Source organism: Colossoma macropomum, unplaced genomic scaffold (genome assembly GCF_904425465.1).
Source record: "Colossoma macropomum unplaced genomic scaffold, Colossoma_macropomum, whole genome shotgun sequence".
In the NCBI taxonomy this organism is placed as follows: domain Eukaryota; kingdom Metazoa; phylum Chordata; class Actinopteri; order Characiformes; family Serrasalmidae; genus Colossoma; species Colossoma macropomum.
This window is the reverse complement of record NW_023494791.1, coordinates 8,489,348-8,505,636: the sequence shown is the minus strand read 5'-3', so window position 1 is coordinate 8,505,636 and position 16,289 is coordinate 8,489,348. Positions and strand designations below refer to the sequence as shown.

The window sequence follows — 16,289 nt, the reverse complement described above, 5'->3', positions numbered from 1 at the left end:
TTTGTTTGAGGGTCAACCCATTTCATAGAAGAAGATTTCAACCACTACCCCTTCCAAGGGGCAAGGTGACACTCGAAAACAAGGGGTAGGGGTAAAAATAAGAAATGTTATAGGGCCTCAGCTCAGCGTTTAGGCTAAGGGGAAAACTGTAATTTTGATTTTTTTGTGAAGCATTTCTTTAAAGCATTATTTATACTATAGTAGAACCAATATTGTACTGTAGTACTGAGGTGCACCTTGACTAACTAATGTAGTTACTTGTTTCTTGGATCCTAATTCTATTTATAGACTACTGGACACACATTAAGGTTGATTAACTGGCATTTTGGATTGATGCCACTAGACCCAACTAGTCGCCCGATCCTCCTTAATTTAATATGCTGCGTCTCAGTAGCTGTATAATTGTCCCATCAGTAGCTCTGGGCTCTCCCATTTTCCCTCCTGAAGGAGCTGCAGTACAGGCTAGCCCCTAGCACAAATCCTCCTATTCAGCCCCACAGCGGATTATTTACAGTGCCAAGGACATTGCTGTTTACGCTAAACACCACAAATTATTTTTTCTCTCGGCATTGATATTAATCACTAGTGGCTCGAGAACCGAATATGATAAAAGACCGTTCTCCTCGGTGTTATTCTTTGGCTACAGAGAGGCTGAGAGGAAAGCGATGATGTCAGTGCAACTTTGAGAAGGCGCTAACGTTAGCAGAGTGCATGAGTGAACGACTCGGTTCTTTGGAACCGATTCACAGGTCGAACCGAATCGAAAGGCTGTAGACTTGGTTTAAAAATCTTTTTTTAACCGCATACAATTTAAAACTTAGAACAGCTTTGCAATTCGGTTCGTTCTGGTACATATTCTCTCGAAGCTGAAGTTTCCTATTTGAATTTTCCCATTCCACCTTAGGTGGTGCAGCACATTCTGGCACCTGTAATCGCTGCACCATTTAAGGTGGAACTGGAAAATTAGAACAAGAAGCATATTATCTCTGTTGACTGTAGCCAGCTTTCTCTTTCTGTGTTGTGTAGCACCAAGTCTGACTCCATCGTTGAGTAGAAGCAGGAACACATCAGACTCACTCACTGAATATCCAAGGTTGGGCAGAAAAAAAATAGTGATGGCTGGATACTGAACACTACGGAGCCCGACTGGTGGCATCCTTTATAAAGAAAAAATAATGTGTGACTACAACTTAGTAAGGCGTGGGAACGAGACAAGTCGTGGCCACGATTTAGCAATCTGGGAACGAGATCTTAAAGCATGGCCATGACTTAGTAAGGCATGGGAATGAGATAATTAAGATTTGACCGCAGCTTTATCCACACTGTTCCTCACTGTTACTGGTTGGCAGTTTTCTTCATGTACAATTCTCAGCATCATTTTGGCTCTCATGGCCTGTTTATATAATCTCACTGACCTTTCATGACCTAAGCCAAGAATTTTCCATATCCCAATAGCAAAATATTGCTAATTTGGGCTGTAAATTGGGTAGCTATGTGATTTACAATTAATAACATGTATGTAACTTGACACAAAACATGTGCACAAGTCCAGTACGACACCAAAGCTAAGCTTATAACCTGTGAACAACTGTTCATCCCTCAAAGGAGTTTAGCAACTCAGTAATAACTGATCATCACATTGATTTATCAGTCTAATCAGGCTTTAGCAGAGCCCAGTAACACTGAGATTAATAACTGATCATCACATTGATTTATCAGTCTAATCAGGCTTTAGCAGAGCCCAGTAACACTGAGATTAATAACTGATCATCACATTGACTTATCAGTCTACTCAGGCTTTAGCAGAGCTCAGTAACACTGAGATTAATAACTGATCATCACATTGATTTATCAGTCTAATCAGGCTTTAGCAGAGATCAGTAACACTGAGATTAATAACTGATCATCACATTGATTTATCAGTCTAATCAGGCTTTAGCAGAGCTCAGTAACACTGAGATTAATAACTGATCATCACATTGATTTATCAGTCTACTCAGGCTTTAGCAGCAACTTCAATGTTTATAAAGAAGCCATTGATTTACTTCGTCTTTAGAGTACGTCTTTAAACACCACGCTGATTTAAAATAGTTAATAAACAAGCATTGATGGTGTTTCTTTTAAAGATTGTATATATATATATATTTTTTTTTAATTAGCAGGTACGTATTGTAAAAGTATTCTAAAGGTGTAATAAGTAACTGTATTCTGAATACTGCCTTTAGGAAATGTAACTTGGACTGAACACAGATACTTTATGTATTCTGAATACATAAATTAAGTATCTGTGTTCGTGTAATTGTAAATGGAGGAACGGAAAATACAGCAGACTTGACTTGTGAATCAAAAGAATCATTTAACCGGGGGTTCGATTCATTTAAACGGCCAGTTCGAAGGAATCGGTTCGATAAACTGAATCGAAATTAACATCACTAGTGTCAGCGTCGACCAACGGTTTCGCCGTTCGTTATTTCAAACCGGGCTGCGCGCGCATCGTCGTCGTGTTCGGTGTGTAATCGAGTAAGGCGACAGAAACGGCTCTGTGTTTTCGGCCCGCTCTCTCTCTCTGGTTTCTTCTCTGAAATCTAAGTTTGGTGCCTTTTCGGTTGTCATAGTGAACCGGACCGATGATGATGACGACGCCGCCGCTGCTGCTGCCGCCGCCGCCTCGCGCGTGACTTGCCCCGAGCTTCCGCCGTCATGCTGCCGGGCTCAATCCAGATAACGGGCGAGGCGCTGTCCGGGGCGGAGATCAGGGACATCTGTGAGAGTCTGAAGGAGAACAGCGTCCGGCTGCTGTCCGTGCGGGGCTGCCAGCTGTCTGACCGGGACTTCGGCCGGGTGTGCCGCGGCGTGTCCGAGTCGCGTTCGCTGGCGCAGCTCAACCTGAACCTCGGCGTGGTGTCCAGCGGCAGTCGCGCCAAGCAGCTCGCGGACGCGCTCGAGGCCAACAGATCCATTCAGACGCTTTTGTAAGTGCCTTTTATTAATTAACCTTTTATTTCTTCTAATTATTGTTAATATTCACATATAACGCTTGACTAACGTTGGTGTGGAAAATGAATGGAGGACACTAATAAGTTTTTATAACACTAATAAGTGTTTATAACACTTTACACACTGAAAAAAGACGGTTCTTCAGGGTTTCTTTAGTGAAGAACTCTATTTAGAACCACTTTGGTTCTTTGCATGGTGATGTGGTTCTTCAAATTGCTGGAGGATGTGTTGTATATGGTTCTATGTAGTACCTTTTTGAAAACGGCTCTACATAGCTAGTACCTAAAAGGGTACAACTCTTGTTACAAGCTTGACATCGTAATAATAGAAGAACACTTTTTGGTGCTATATAGAACCATTTTTAAAAAGGAACCATATACAACACATTCTCCATTAGTCTGCAGAACCTTTTCACCATACAACCACCATACAGTGGTTGTGTATAGAACTCATGGTTCTCAGTAGAACCATTGCCTTTACTGAAGAATCGTCTCATTTAAGAGTGAAGCACCATTATTTATTTACCTTAAACATGTGTAATAACACTAGCTAGTCTTCTGACATATGTTTGTTTGGCGTTGTTGCATATTGGTTTTAAAGTGACCTGAGCTGGATAGTAATGAGTTAGATTTACTCAGTTACATGCACTTTTTAATGGATTTGTACTTTTTATTTAGCTACAGTTTAGTCATTAACATGTAGTTCCTGTCAAAAAAATGTTCAAAATTTCTGCCTGATTGATCCATTGAGATGTAAGCAAAGTCGTCCAGAGTGGTTTGGTGTGAAATGGCTCATTGTAGAGAAACATACAACTCGGATTTCTTTACAGTGGTGGTGATAGGAACCAGGGATCACATGTCTACAACATTAATATAGCCATTTTGTTTGCTATCCAAAATGACCAGTGAACCTGCACATGTTTATATATAATACTGATATTGGCAAAATATTGGAAATGTACCTGTTCGCCTTGAATGGATTTATAGTAGTACACTGCAGCCCAAAAACTAAACCTCAAAGCTATCTTAAATTTCCAAAATCTTATCTTAAAGCTATCGTAAAATGTTCAGAAATTTTCTCAAAGCTATTGTAAAACAGTGTCTCAGGCATCAGGCAGCATTCATAACCATTTCATGTAATAACTTTTTGTGAGGGAGCTTTTGAGTCTAAACCCTTAAATTTCTTGGCCGCCTGGTTCCTATCCCCACTGCTGTGAAGGATACAGACTTGGTAAGTTTCCTTAGAACAGAGCATTTCTCATCAAATCACTCTGAATGATTTTGTTTATGTCTTAACCTAAATTATGGGGAACATTTGAAAAATCCCATTTAATTGTGGTGTTTCATTTTGCTGTATTGGTTCAGCACCTGCAGCACCTGGACCGCTTGGCTGTTGCTAACACTTCTCACTTTCAGGCTTTAGAATTTTGTTTTTTAGTCTGAAAGCATCCAAAAAAAAAGGAAGGAAAACCATCAAACAAGCAGTTGCATCCTGAAAGATGCTGGATGTTCTGAGAAGGTTCAAGAGCAGTTTTGTAGTACTATAGACCTTGAAGAGTTTTTGAGATGACCTTTTTCCCCACCCATATTGCTTAAGCTGGCTAATTTTGCTTCTACTTAAATCATAATTTTATTAAAGTAACAAGACTTTTCCTATTTTTAGATTTTAGATTACTGTACTCTACCCACCCCTGTAGTGATGTAGTGTCAGCACAGGTCTATATAGCCTTGGATTATCCTGTGTCCAGCACTGGTGCACTGCACTAATAATGGTGTTGTGTGATAATAGGATTGTCCTTTAAGTCCCAGTCAGGCAGAGTTCCAGCTGGCAGGACCAATATCGTATTTCAGCTGCAGACACCTTTGAACATCCACAAAGCACATCATTAAATGTAATATATATTCTTTTTTCTGTAATATGTCTTACAGTCCTAAGCTTGTTCTGGGTCTTCTATGGCACCATTTCAGCAGTTCCTTAATTCTTAATGCCAGTTGAAACTAATGGGCTATATTGGAGTCTGGTCATGTCTGTATGTCTGATTAAAACATTCCCTCTTCCTCTGTCTGTGCTCTTCTCTCTCTTACAGTCTGCATGGAAGCCCTCTTTTAGATGCAGGGTTGGTCACCCTGAATACAGCGCTGTCAACGCACCCTTCGCTGGTGTCCTTGGATCTGGGGGATTGTATGTTGGGAGATGAGGCAGTTCAGCTGATCTGTGGCATGCTGCCTCCAGACGGAGCCAAATCTGGTATAACTTCACAAATATTCATGGCAGCAATCATGAAGAACCACAGAAAATGCAGTGGGACACAGTGCCAATACACTCAGATTTCCCAGCTATGATAAATATTAACATTACTCAAATGTTAGTATTGAGAGCTGGATTGCAGCCAGTGTTGGAACAAACATTCAGCTTCCAAGTTCATTTTTTTCCCTGCAGATATTCAAGCTCCAACCAAGGGGTGGGCAATGTGGAAAACATAGTATATTACAATACTTAACGAAAAATTCACAATGCATGATACTTGTTACAATATTCTGACACAGACAAAGTGCTCAAGTAGTGTCATTTTTAAAAACTGCTGTAAAAAAACTGTGAATTTGATCATTGTTATTCAACCTTTCACATACTGTGCTGCAATAAGTCCAATTAAATAGGACTAATTGTGCTTTCTTTGGAACGAAACATGCAGTTGGTCAGTACTGATATTCACAATATGCTCATAAATGTATATTATGTATCACAATAGCAAAAAGTATCACAACTATAATAAAATATTATCATATTGTACATCCCTACTTCAATCTAGTAACAACTTTGGTTGTGTTAATTTATGATGTTGCTCTGCAGGTCTTAGGGAGTTGACCTTGAGCGCAAACCCAGCAATCACCACCAAGGGCTGGGCTCGACTGGCCATCGCTGTGGCCCATAGCTCCCAGCTACGGGTCCTTAATTTGGACTACAATCCCTTAGGTAAGCAGCTCGCGACAGGCTGGGTAGAGGTCATATCAACCTTTACTTCAGGGGTATTAAACTCTGGTCCTAGAAAGTCAGCTCCAGCACTCTTTTTTGGTAATTCACCTACTCAGGCACACCCACAAAACCTGGCAATTAACAGATGGGTTAAATCTGGTTTATTTGAGTAAGGAAGTCACCAGACTGTGGTGATATTGCCTTCATGTTTAGCGTCTCAGGCATTGGAGCAATTTATTTGTCTTGGAATACAATATTAGTGACAGGGTACCATGACATTATACTATGTATGGCTTTTCTCAGCTGCATTAGTATGCATGATGATGCTTCATGAGGCTTAAAGCATGATAATATTTGTAATCCATTGATCCATGTCGTAATGTTGTGATATGTCTTAAATACTGGTGTACCAGGATATTGGTATATATATATACACCGATCAGGCATAACATTATGACCACCTCCTTGTTTCTATGCTCATTGTCCATTTTATCAGCTCCACTTACTATATAGGTGCACTTTGTAGTTCTACAGTTACAGACTGTAGTCCATCTGTTTCTCTGCATACTTTGTTAGCCCCCTTTTACCCTGTTCTTCAGTGGTCAGGACCCCCATGGACCCTCACAGAGCAGGTACTATTTGGGTGGTGGATCATTCTCAGCACTGCAGTAACACTGACGTGGTGGTGGTGTGTTAGTGCGTGTTGTGCTGGTATGAGTGGATCAGACACAGCAGTGCTGCTGGAGTTTTTAAACACCTCAATGATACATCAGTTACATCAATATATGTAAACTAAGCTGCAAAAGCAGGCTGTTTTGAATGTACTGAATCTGTGATGTCACAAAAAACAGTGTGTCTACATTTGTCTGCCTATTCAGCCTTCAGCCAACAGTAGTTTAGCTCCTCCTATTCACACTGCTTATTAATTCTAAGAGATAAAGAGAGATTGGAAAATGGTCATGTAAAAGTAAATTATGTTTTTTTGGTTTAAAACCACACAAACATTGTAAGTTGACTTCAGGGGAAAAATATCAGACAAATGTATATGGGCTCTTTAACATATAGTATACTAGCAATAAGAAAGTATGGGGTCATTCACTTTATTATTGCAAACCTATTAACTTTATTAACATTAACTTATTAGCTTTATTAATGCTAACTTAAATATAATGAACTAATGCTAACTTAAATATAATCTGAAACTGAGATATATTTGAAATATCATGATATTAAATTTGGTCACTACCACCCAGCACTAGTTTTGGCTCAGTTGTCCATGGATATAGCTTTATAACTAAAACGACTGCGACCAAATATTGATGTTTTATTTGCAACTGACATTTTCTCTCATTGATTTGCTCAAGAATGTTCAGGATGTAAGGCTAATTGTGTAGCCAGCTTCTGATACAGACTCTACCCACCTCGATAATTACTGACATCAGCAGGTAGGCTTGGTTTCCCCTGAGATCTCAGAGAGAAAGTGTTGGAGCTACATCTTTTGTTTTAGTTTTTTGCTGAGCATTGCTCTCCAGTGAATGAAATTGCCACACTAGTGTCCAAGCTGCTGGAGAAATGCAGTAGTTGCACTTTCTGGACTCCAAGGATAACCATAGCATGACCTCTCTTTCTGTCTCTGCCTTTTTCTTTTGTTCCTCTTGGCTCCTAGGGGACCAGATTGCCGGAATGTTGGCTGTTGCTGTGGCTTCTAGCCGGACTCTAGAAGTTCTAGACTTGGAGGGAACAGGGCTCACAAATCAATCAGCACAGGTAAACAGTTCATTCGAAAGGTACATGAATAAACATGCATGTAATCAAGAAATGCATTTTGCAAGATGTGAGGTACTGTCCTTTAAGTATTTTAATATTTCATAGTCCATGTATAATTCATAAGTTAGTTTTATGTCTGATTTTTCTTTTAAACATTTGCATAACTGCTATACTTTGGCCCATGTTCATTTTCACGACTCTCCTCTGTATCTTTTTGGGGTTTTTACTTGCGAATTACAAGCAATGTAGCCTCTATTCATGCACACATTTAATATGCTGCCAAGCACTTTATCACAATATGTAATAAGCGAATAAACTTTTTATTTCACTTGTTATTTTTATGTTATTCTTCTTCTTCATGTTATAAGGTGAAATTTCAGCAGCAAATCAGCATCAGACTCTGGACAGGGCTTTTCTCGGGCATTCTAAAGCTATTATTGTAATGTATACAGAAAAGTTATCACTATATGGAACACGTTATTTAAACATACACCTTATTTAAAGGCGCATTAGCAAAATTGAAGATACTCAGTCTTTACGAACTCTGTGGATCTACATACTAGAATTGACAGTACTTAGTGTCAAGTTGATTTACAGTTTGCTAGCATTACAAAGGTTTAGTAGTCATTACTTTCTAGTGATGAACTAGGGTATTGCTTTACTTCATAATCTACATACAGATGACATAAGTACACTCCTAAAAACGCTGGTGGTTTGATGGTTCTTTAGTAAAGAAAATGGTTAAATATACATGTATGTGTGTATATATATATATATATATATATATAGATAGATGGATAGATAGATAGATAGATAGATAGATAGATAGATAGAAAAATAGAACACTCAAAGAACCCTTTGCATGATTAAAGGGATCTTTGCATCATGAAAGTGTTCTTCAGATTGATGGAGAATGTGTTGTAGGTGGTTCTACATAGCACCTTTTTGAAACGAGCTCTATATAGCACCAAAAATGGTTCAACTATGGTTATGATGTCAACCTTGTAACAATAGAAGAACATTTTTTTGGTGCTATATAGACCCCTTTTCAAAAATGTTCTATGGAGAATATAATCGTTGTTGTCAGAAGAAAACCTTGTATCTCCAAAATGGTAACTTTACAGGAGAAGGAAAAAACCTATTTTACTGTTAATGAAAGTCAATGGAACCTGACTTTTTTACAAGTAATTTTGTGTCAGTTCTTTTGGTCCATTCATCATGAAATTTATATATAATGTAAAGGCCAACATGTATTTTCAAATTATGTCAAAAACTGAAGTATGGAGATACGAAGTTTTATTCCGACAACAACAGATATGTTTAAAATAGCAGATGTTTTAAATAATGTATATAACACATTTCACAGGTGGAAAAATAATTATATATACACGTTTTGCCTTTTTACAGTGATAGGCTCACATGTGAGTTAAACAAAGCAAGCTCAATAGAAAAATAGTGTGCATTTAAATAAGACTCAGCATTTTGGCATCGTAGTTTCTAAATTGTTTTTTTTAAGTCCTAGTTTTTTTAAGGTCTTGGCTCATTGTTAAGAAGTGAGAAATGTGGGTGAATTTATTGTTATAAATGATGTGAATGGGATGATCGAATGAGGATCATTAAGTAAGGACAGCCATCCAGGCTCAAATATCTACTCACAGCCATGGCCGCCTCTGCATGCAACCAAAAGACACATTACTTTTTATCTTTAGCTCCTCTAAGAAGATATATTTTCTTGAAAGAACATACTCCAACTGTTAGACCAGCAGTGTGACTGAAATTACATAATTGCACTTTAATATATAATATATTATAGTTATAAACTATAATTAAAAACTGTTGATTTCATAAGAAGATAGCAGAACATATGAAAGTAGCTGAGTCCTGATGGTAGCTCAGCATTCAGAGTCAGAAACAGGGATTCAGTTAAAGAGACATAAACAACATAAACTAAATTAAGCTGTGGCATTCGCAAAAGGCGAAAGTATGAGCCAATCAAGATTTCTGTACCTGAGCTGAAAATTCCTGTTTTAAAAAGATGTAACTTTAGAAAACAAAAGAGGTTTGGCTTTCACTGCTGTCCAATAAAATAAACAGAGTACTAACAGACTACTTTTTTTAGTGCTAAATTATTTTTGGACTTTCCCACAAAGGGAAAGCTGAAGTTCATAGGTAGCTTATGAAAAATAAGCCAATGAAACTATCATTGTCCATGGGAGGACATCATTTTTATGATGAGAATTAAAGTCTAATCAGTCAGTAGTGGTGCCAGTAGATAGAGCCTAGGCATGCTATGTGCTATACCACCTTGAAATCCCTAAAAGCTGATGAGATGTGGAAGTCATGCATGTCATGAAACAAGTATGTACTTGTACACTGGTACTTGCACCAATCTCTGCAGCATAATTTGATTGAATGAAAAGGTTGTATAGTTTACCTCTTAAAAATAAAAAGCATGGTGTAATTTAATATTATTTCTTACTTTAGCTTATTGAAATGTGGTAAAATTTTGTTGAAAGTGTGGTTTCTAAACTTTCAGTTAATACCGCATTTATGTTTGTAAGTAGTAGGAAGATATTTTATTATGATTTGAATTTGAAATTCCTGTTAAACCCGTTTTAAAAAGAATGTAAATTGAGAGAGGGTCATGCTCTGAACTCATGATGGTTTGAGGATATAGCCTAGATGGTTATTGGAATATAAATGTAATTCAACATATACACACACACACACACTCACACACACACACACACACAGAGTATGAGGTAGGTTTACCTAATACGATACACAAGTGCGTTAACATCTGAAGTAACATACTGCGGCTAAGCATGGTAGCTGAACTTAGAAAAGATATTTCTCTGCTTTAAATGTTATCATCCACTGAGCAGAAGATAATTTACCTCATTTCTGTTTGGGTACCCATGGATTCGAATAGCTACATCCACACCTATGAAACAATGGATCAGGTAGTTTAGAGTTATATTAGTCATAAAATAAACCTTTTACACCGATACTTACACATGAAATGTCTCACCACAGCCCATAATTTTGGTGGTGTTGCGGGTAAATGCAGTGCGCATCAGCATTTTTGTTAGACAGTCGTAGGCACTTCTGGTCAAATGTCATGTTTTGTTGTTTTTCTAAGTGTAAATAAGTTAACACATCTTCTACAGAGCACACACTCCTGAAAATTTTAATGCACAATGACTGTTTATTTGCTGAATTTAATATTTTTGAATTATTCTAATGAAATGTGGCCTGTTCAAAAGTTATGGCACATTTATAGTTTATGTTAAACTTAGCAAATCAATTGACATTATATACTGATATTTGCAGAAGAATGCCATATTTAGGTTTGTGGTAACACTTTATTTGGAGTAGTTCTTTGTAGATGATTAATAAGCTCTTAACAAATTATCAGTAACACATCAACAACATATCAGCGAGGTAGCAGTAGTGCAGCATCTGAATACACTGAAGTAAATATCTTGTAGATGTTCTGTTGATACATTACTTACATTAAGTAGATGTGTTGTTAATATGTTACTTCCATTATGCAAAACCTAACCATACCAATGTCAACCCAAAACCTAACCCTAACCCTAACCCTGGCCCTATTTCTAACCCTAACCCTAACCTTAACCTCAGCTCAACCATTCCTTTAAAATATGGCCCTCCACAACTGGAACTGTCTGTTGATGAATAAATGGGGCAGAGAAATTGTGCTGTATACAGTGCTTCAGTAGGGGGCGATGTTGCACACCTTATTTAGCCATTAAATGGGCCACGTGTGCTGTTCATCTGTGCACTCCTCTTAACTCCCCTTATTACAGAGCCAGTGCTGTCATTCTCCTGAGCCTTTCATGTGTGTACAGATGAAGGCAGAAGCTGGCTGAGGACACCTTATGGGTGAACACACCTCAACCAAGGACAACCCACAGTGGCTGAAAGTACATGATCAAAGTACTCTCCATCAGCAGTGACAGCCTCTCTTTCTTTCCATGTCTCTTCCTCTCACTCACCGAGTGGGTGAGAAAAAGATAAATAGTAATGTGTTCATCTCTTGCTGAGGAAGGTCAGCTAACTCTTCTGCCAAAGCCCTTCAGCTCAGTAATATTAGAGAAATTCCTGCAAACTGGAGTCAGAAACTAGCTTGAGGCAGAAGTTTCAGCAGAATTTCAGCTTAGTGCTTCCCATAATGGTCTTATTTCAGATGATTCTGTCATTTTTATCTCAATTATCATCTCTTCCCTCCACTACTGGAGACTGCTACCAAGCTAACTGATTAATTCTAGGAAATAATGGACTAGTCCATCCCAAAACTACAATTTAAATCCATATTATGTTAGATTTGAGAGCAGCAGTGACTGGTCAGACACTCAGTGCTTCAACCAAGCAAAAATGTAAATATTACGACTATTTTTTCTCCACTTACTCTTGTTAAGCCCACATTTTCAAGGATGACAGTCTTTCACAGTGTGGATTTTAGAGATACAGTCACGCTGCAGCTACAGTGTTGGCCATTAACACTTTCAGCATCTAAAAATAGCCTAAAAAGCTGATTTCACTTCTGCAAGAGTGTTTTATTTTAGCCAGTCAGTCATAATGTGTTACACCAAACACTGCTTTTTTGAGATATGAAAATATCTTCACATGAAGTGTCCTTCTGTAGTATCACTGAAATAGACTCCACTGTGAAGTCAGTAAGATTACCCAGGCTACTGACAAGACAGTCTGAGAGATGAGTTGGCAATTTAGGGAAAAAGTTGATTATTAATGAAAATACAATCTGCAGGGAATAAACTTTCAGTGCATAATATATATATATATATATTATAGTCTACAGTCCTATATATATATATATATATAGGACTGTAGACTACAAATGACTGAACAATCCATTTTACTACCAAAACCAGCGTAACACTTCTGAAACTTCAGTAAATGTTTCATTAATGACTGTTTCAGTAGTGATAATTGTAGCTAATTTTGAGCAGAACTCAAAAAACACAAAAACACATTAGAACAAGTTTACTTAATTGTAGAAAATGTGCATTTCGGTAGTGACAGTTCTTACTGTTCCACACTGATTTTCAGACTTTGGGACACATTTCCTATAAAACAATGGAATCTAGGGACAGGGATGCAGTCTCACTTCCTGCTCTAAAATGCAGGGGTGTGGCAAAAATAAGGCTCCACCTATATATACTTTTTTTTAATTTAAAAATTAAACTTGATAAATCTAAATATTTCAACCTCACTTTACAAGAAATGGAAAAAAACAACTTTTTAAAAAATGCAAAAAAGATGTAGGTATTAATTTTTACAAGTTAAAATTTAGGTTTGGGACAGCCACCTCCCAATAGAAAGTACCCTATAAATGATGATTTTGTACATATTTAGCGTATTACTATTGATCTATTAATAAAATAATCCTTGTAAATATCTGAGATCTAAATACTTAGTTGTGTTTTTTACTGTGGGGCTGCAGTTTGAATTTAGTAGAATGGTACATATGTATGCGCTTGCTTTCATAACAAAATCTCAGTGGTAACTTTGTAGGAGAAGGAAAAGTGTTCTCAACTTTAAAGTATGTTTATGAGATTTTATATTATTTGAGCTATTTTGGATCAGCTCTGTTGGTCCACTCATGATGAAATGTGCAATGTAAAAGGCAGCTGATGTTTTTAAGTACTGTAAAAAACAAAAACAAAAAAAGTTGAGTTTTTGGAAGTTTTGAGTTGACAGTAACCGATGACGATATCCTTTCCTATATTGGAAGACAGAAGTGTTTGTTTTATCTGTGTTTTCCATCAAACAAAGCAAAGAACAAACAAACACACACACAGGACAGAACAGGAGCAAAAATAGCTCAGCGCTAAAAGCTTTCACTCAGATACTGATGTGCTCAGTTCCTTCCAGTATATCACCCACTCCGGTGTCCTTCATCCTACTGTACTGTGGGCCGTCTCCAGCCTTTTGGGGGCTCTAAAGAGGATTTTTGGGGGCTCTAAAGAGGATTTTTGGGGGCCGCCCATCTTGCTTGCTGATGTACTAGTAGAGGCTTACTAATAAACAATGACGACCACAAGCTGTCTAAATTATGTACAGTTATAGGTGGCTAATTTGTGTATAAATGATGATTGGATGCTCGTTTGAGGTTCTAATCATATATGATCTAAATTACAGACCTTCTCGTCTCACAATGCGTACCAAGCTTATTTCGATCTACCCCGGTGGTGACGTTGCATTTTTAGCATTATAAATGGTTTACTTTCACATATTTAGGTGGAATTATTTGTCATCTTTGACGACTCATTATGTTTCATGTGATTGGCTGGTGGTCATAAACATCACGCTTTCATGTGCACGAGGATTAATTACAGCCTGAGTATCTGGACCTGGAGTAACAGAGGAAGTTGTAGCCGCTGTTGTAAAATGAGTCAACCACGTTTGTGTTTGTTAGGTTTTGTGAAGCTAAAACTGAAAGTCTCATTGAACCTGCCTCATTAGACAGACCTCAGAATGGCATAATGTTAAAAAAAATTTTTTCTCTTTAATCTTTTTCTCTACATTTTCTCTTTTGCTTTTCTGTTTTGAGCCTATGTGCATTCTTTTTTTGAGACATGATTAACTTGTTGCTTCCCCCCCCTCTATAAAAGTATCTTAGGCCTTGTTCAGACTGCAGCCCAAATCAGATTTTTAGCATATCCAGACTGATTTTGACAGCAAAAAAACCACATGAAATTATCACATTTGGAGGTGGTTTGAAATACGATTCTAATCAAATTTTTACAGATGCATCTCATTCTGAATACTCTGGCCGCTCAAATTGGATTTCAGAGGGTGTTTTTGTCACACGCAACACGTCACACAACAACAGTGTCAATCAAATGTCAGAGTGACAGAAGCGCTGGGACTCAAGAAGAGTGCCAGAGATTCATGACTGAGAATTTTGATGAGTTTGGAGGGTGAAATGATGCACCTCCATCTCTCCTACATCTGCGTTTGAAATCCATGTCACCAGTGTAGCTACGTAGTTACTGATGCCTGCATAGTTACCACAGCAACCCATGCAGATAGGTTGATAATGTCTGGACACACAAATCCGATCTGGTCACTTGTAAATAACAGTGAATACAGTCGTCTCAAAAAACCTGATTCAAGAAACAAATCTGGTTTGCCTGAAGCTTTGACATGATGGCAGAGTAATAACCCCGAAGTTGTTATAGGGCCCCCTGGTGGCCACAGTGCCCTAGGCAGCTGCTTATGTCCCTCATTAGATAGAGCTTGCAGTGACTGTATTTATGTGTTCTATCCTTGCATCCTCAGGTCTTCCTGGACATGGTGGAGAACTACCCCACGTGCCTGCGTGTGCTGGTGCTGGCCGAGAACGCCATCAGCCCCGAGCTGCAGCAGCAGATATCCGACTTGCTGTCCGAAGGCGAGGACGACGATGACAAGGAGGCCGAAGCCCGCGGCAGCTCTGTAGCGCCCAGAGAGAAGCCTGCGTGGCTCCCTCACAGCAGTAAGGGCTGATCCACTCTCTCTCTCTCTGCCTCACTCTCCGCTTCAGACTGTTTCAGTTAGGCTCTTTTACTTTTGCTCTCTTTTCTCTTTCTTTGTGTGAAAGACTGTCCAGGGGTCACCGGTTGACTCTGAAGAACAGGAGCCTTGGTGTTTAAAGTAATAAAGGGGTATTTGTAGCCTTTCTTGTGCAATATGAGGACAGATTGTATGCTTTTCAATAGGTAGAGAGTCGTTTCTGTATAAAAGCGAGTAAAAGAAGGTAGCTTTTAACTCAGTGTATCTGGTGAATGAACATAATCGTATATAAAGTAAATGAAAAAGGGAAAAAATAACAGTAGAAAGAGAAGCAGTGTTATAGAACTCGGAATAGTCCTTTCCTTTCTTCCTTAGAATGACATTTTCAAACATTTACCTGATTATCTCTGACCCTTTCAGGCTCCAACTCCCAGATGGTCCTGATGACATCAGGACTGGGTGAGAGCTTTTTGGCAGAGACAGAGATGTGATAACTGGAGCTGCCTTTGGTTTTAGGTTTGCACTGCACGCCGCTACCGCCAGACCACCTGTTAGCGTGCAACCACTCATACTGCATGACCTGTAGCACTTAGCGGTAGACCGTTTGAAGCTGGCACAAAATAAAAACCTCGATCACCAAGTGACTTATGATACTCTATAGTGAATTATTTATTTTCCAGATGTACAGATTATTTATAAGCAGCTATTTAAGCAGCCACAGTGTACTCTTCATTTGAACAGCTATGTAGGATTGTTGTGATGGCCTGATGTCTGAATAAATCTATTTACAACTTTTTTTTAATCGCTTTGTCCTGTTCAGAATTGTGTCTGGTCAACATTCTATGATGAACATAAAGGTATCAAATGAGAGCAAGTCTTCTAATTGCAAGGGGAATTCCACTAGTTTCTCCAAATTTCTGTAGAATTCAGCTGTTCAGAGTGGTTTGATGTGAAATGCTCTGTTCTAGAAATACTTACTGACTCTGATTTCTTTACAGCGGTAGTGATGG

The 16,289-nt window shown here is 38.4% G+C and overlaps 1 protein-coding gene across 1 annotated transcript; it reads left to right on the top strand.

Annotated features, from left to right (window-relative positions):
• The first annotated feature begins 2,691 nt into the window (after positions 1-2,691).
• lrrc73 (leucine rich repeat containing 73) lies at positions 2,692-16,074 on the top strand. The gene is made up of 6 exons (XM_036573405.1): positions 2,692-2,972; positions 5,084-5,244; positions 5,848-5,970; positions 7,637-7,737; positions 15,067-15,262; positions 15,700-16,074. The coding sequence occupies exons 1-6, from the start codon at positions 2,701-2,703 to the stop codon at positions 15,768-15,770; spliced, it is 924 nt and encodes a 307-aa protein (XP_036429298.1). The 5' UTR covers positions 2,692-2,700; the 3' UTR covers positions 15,771-16,074.
• Positions 16,075-16,289: the final 215 nt, after the last annotated feature.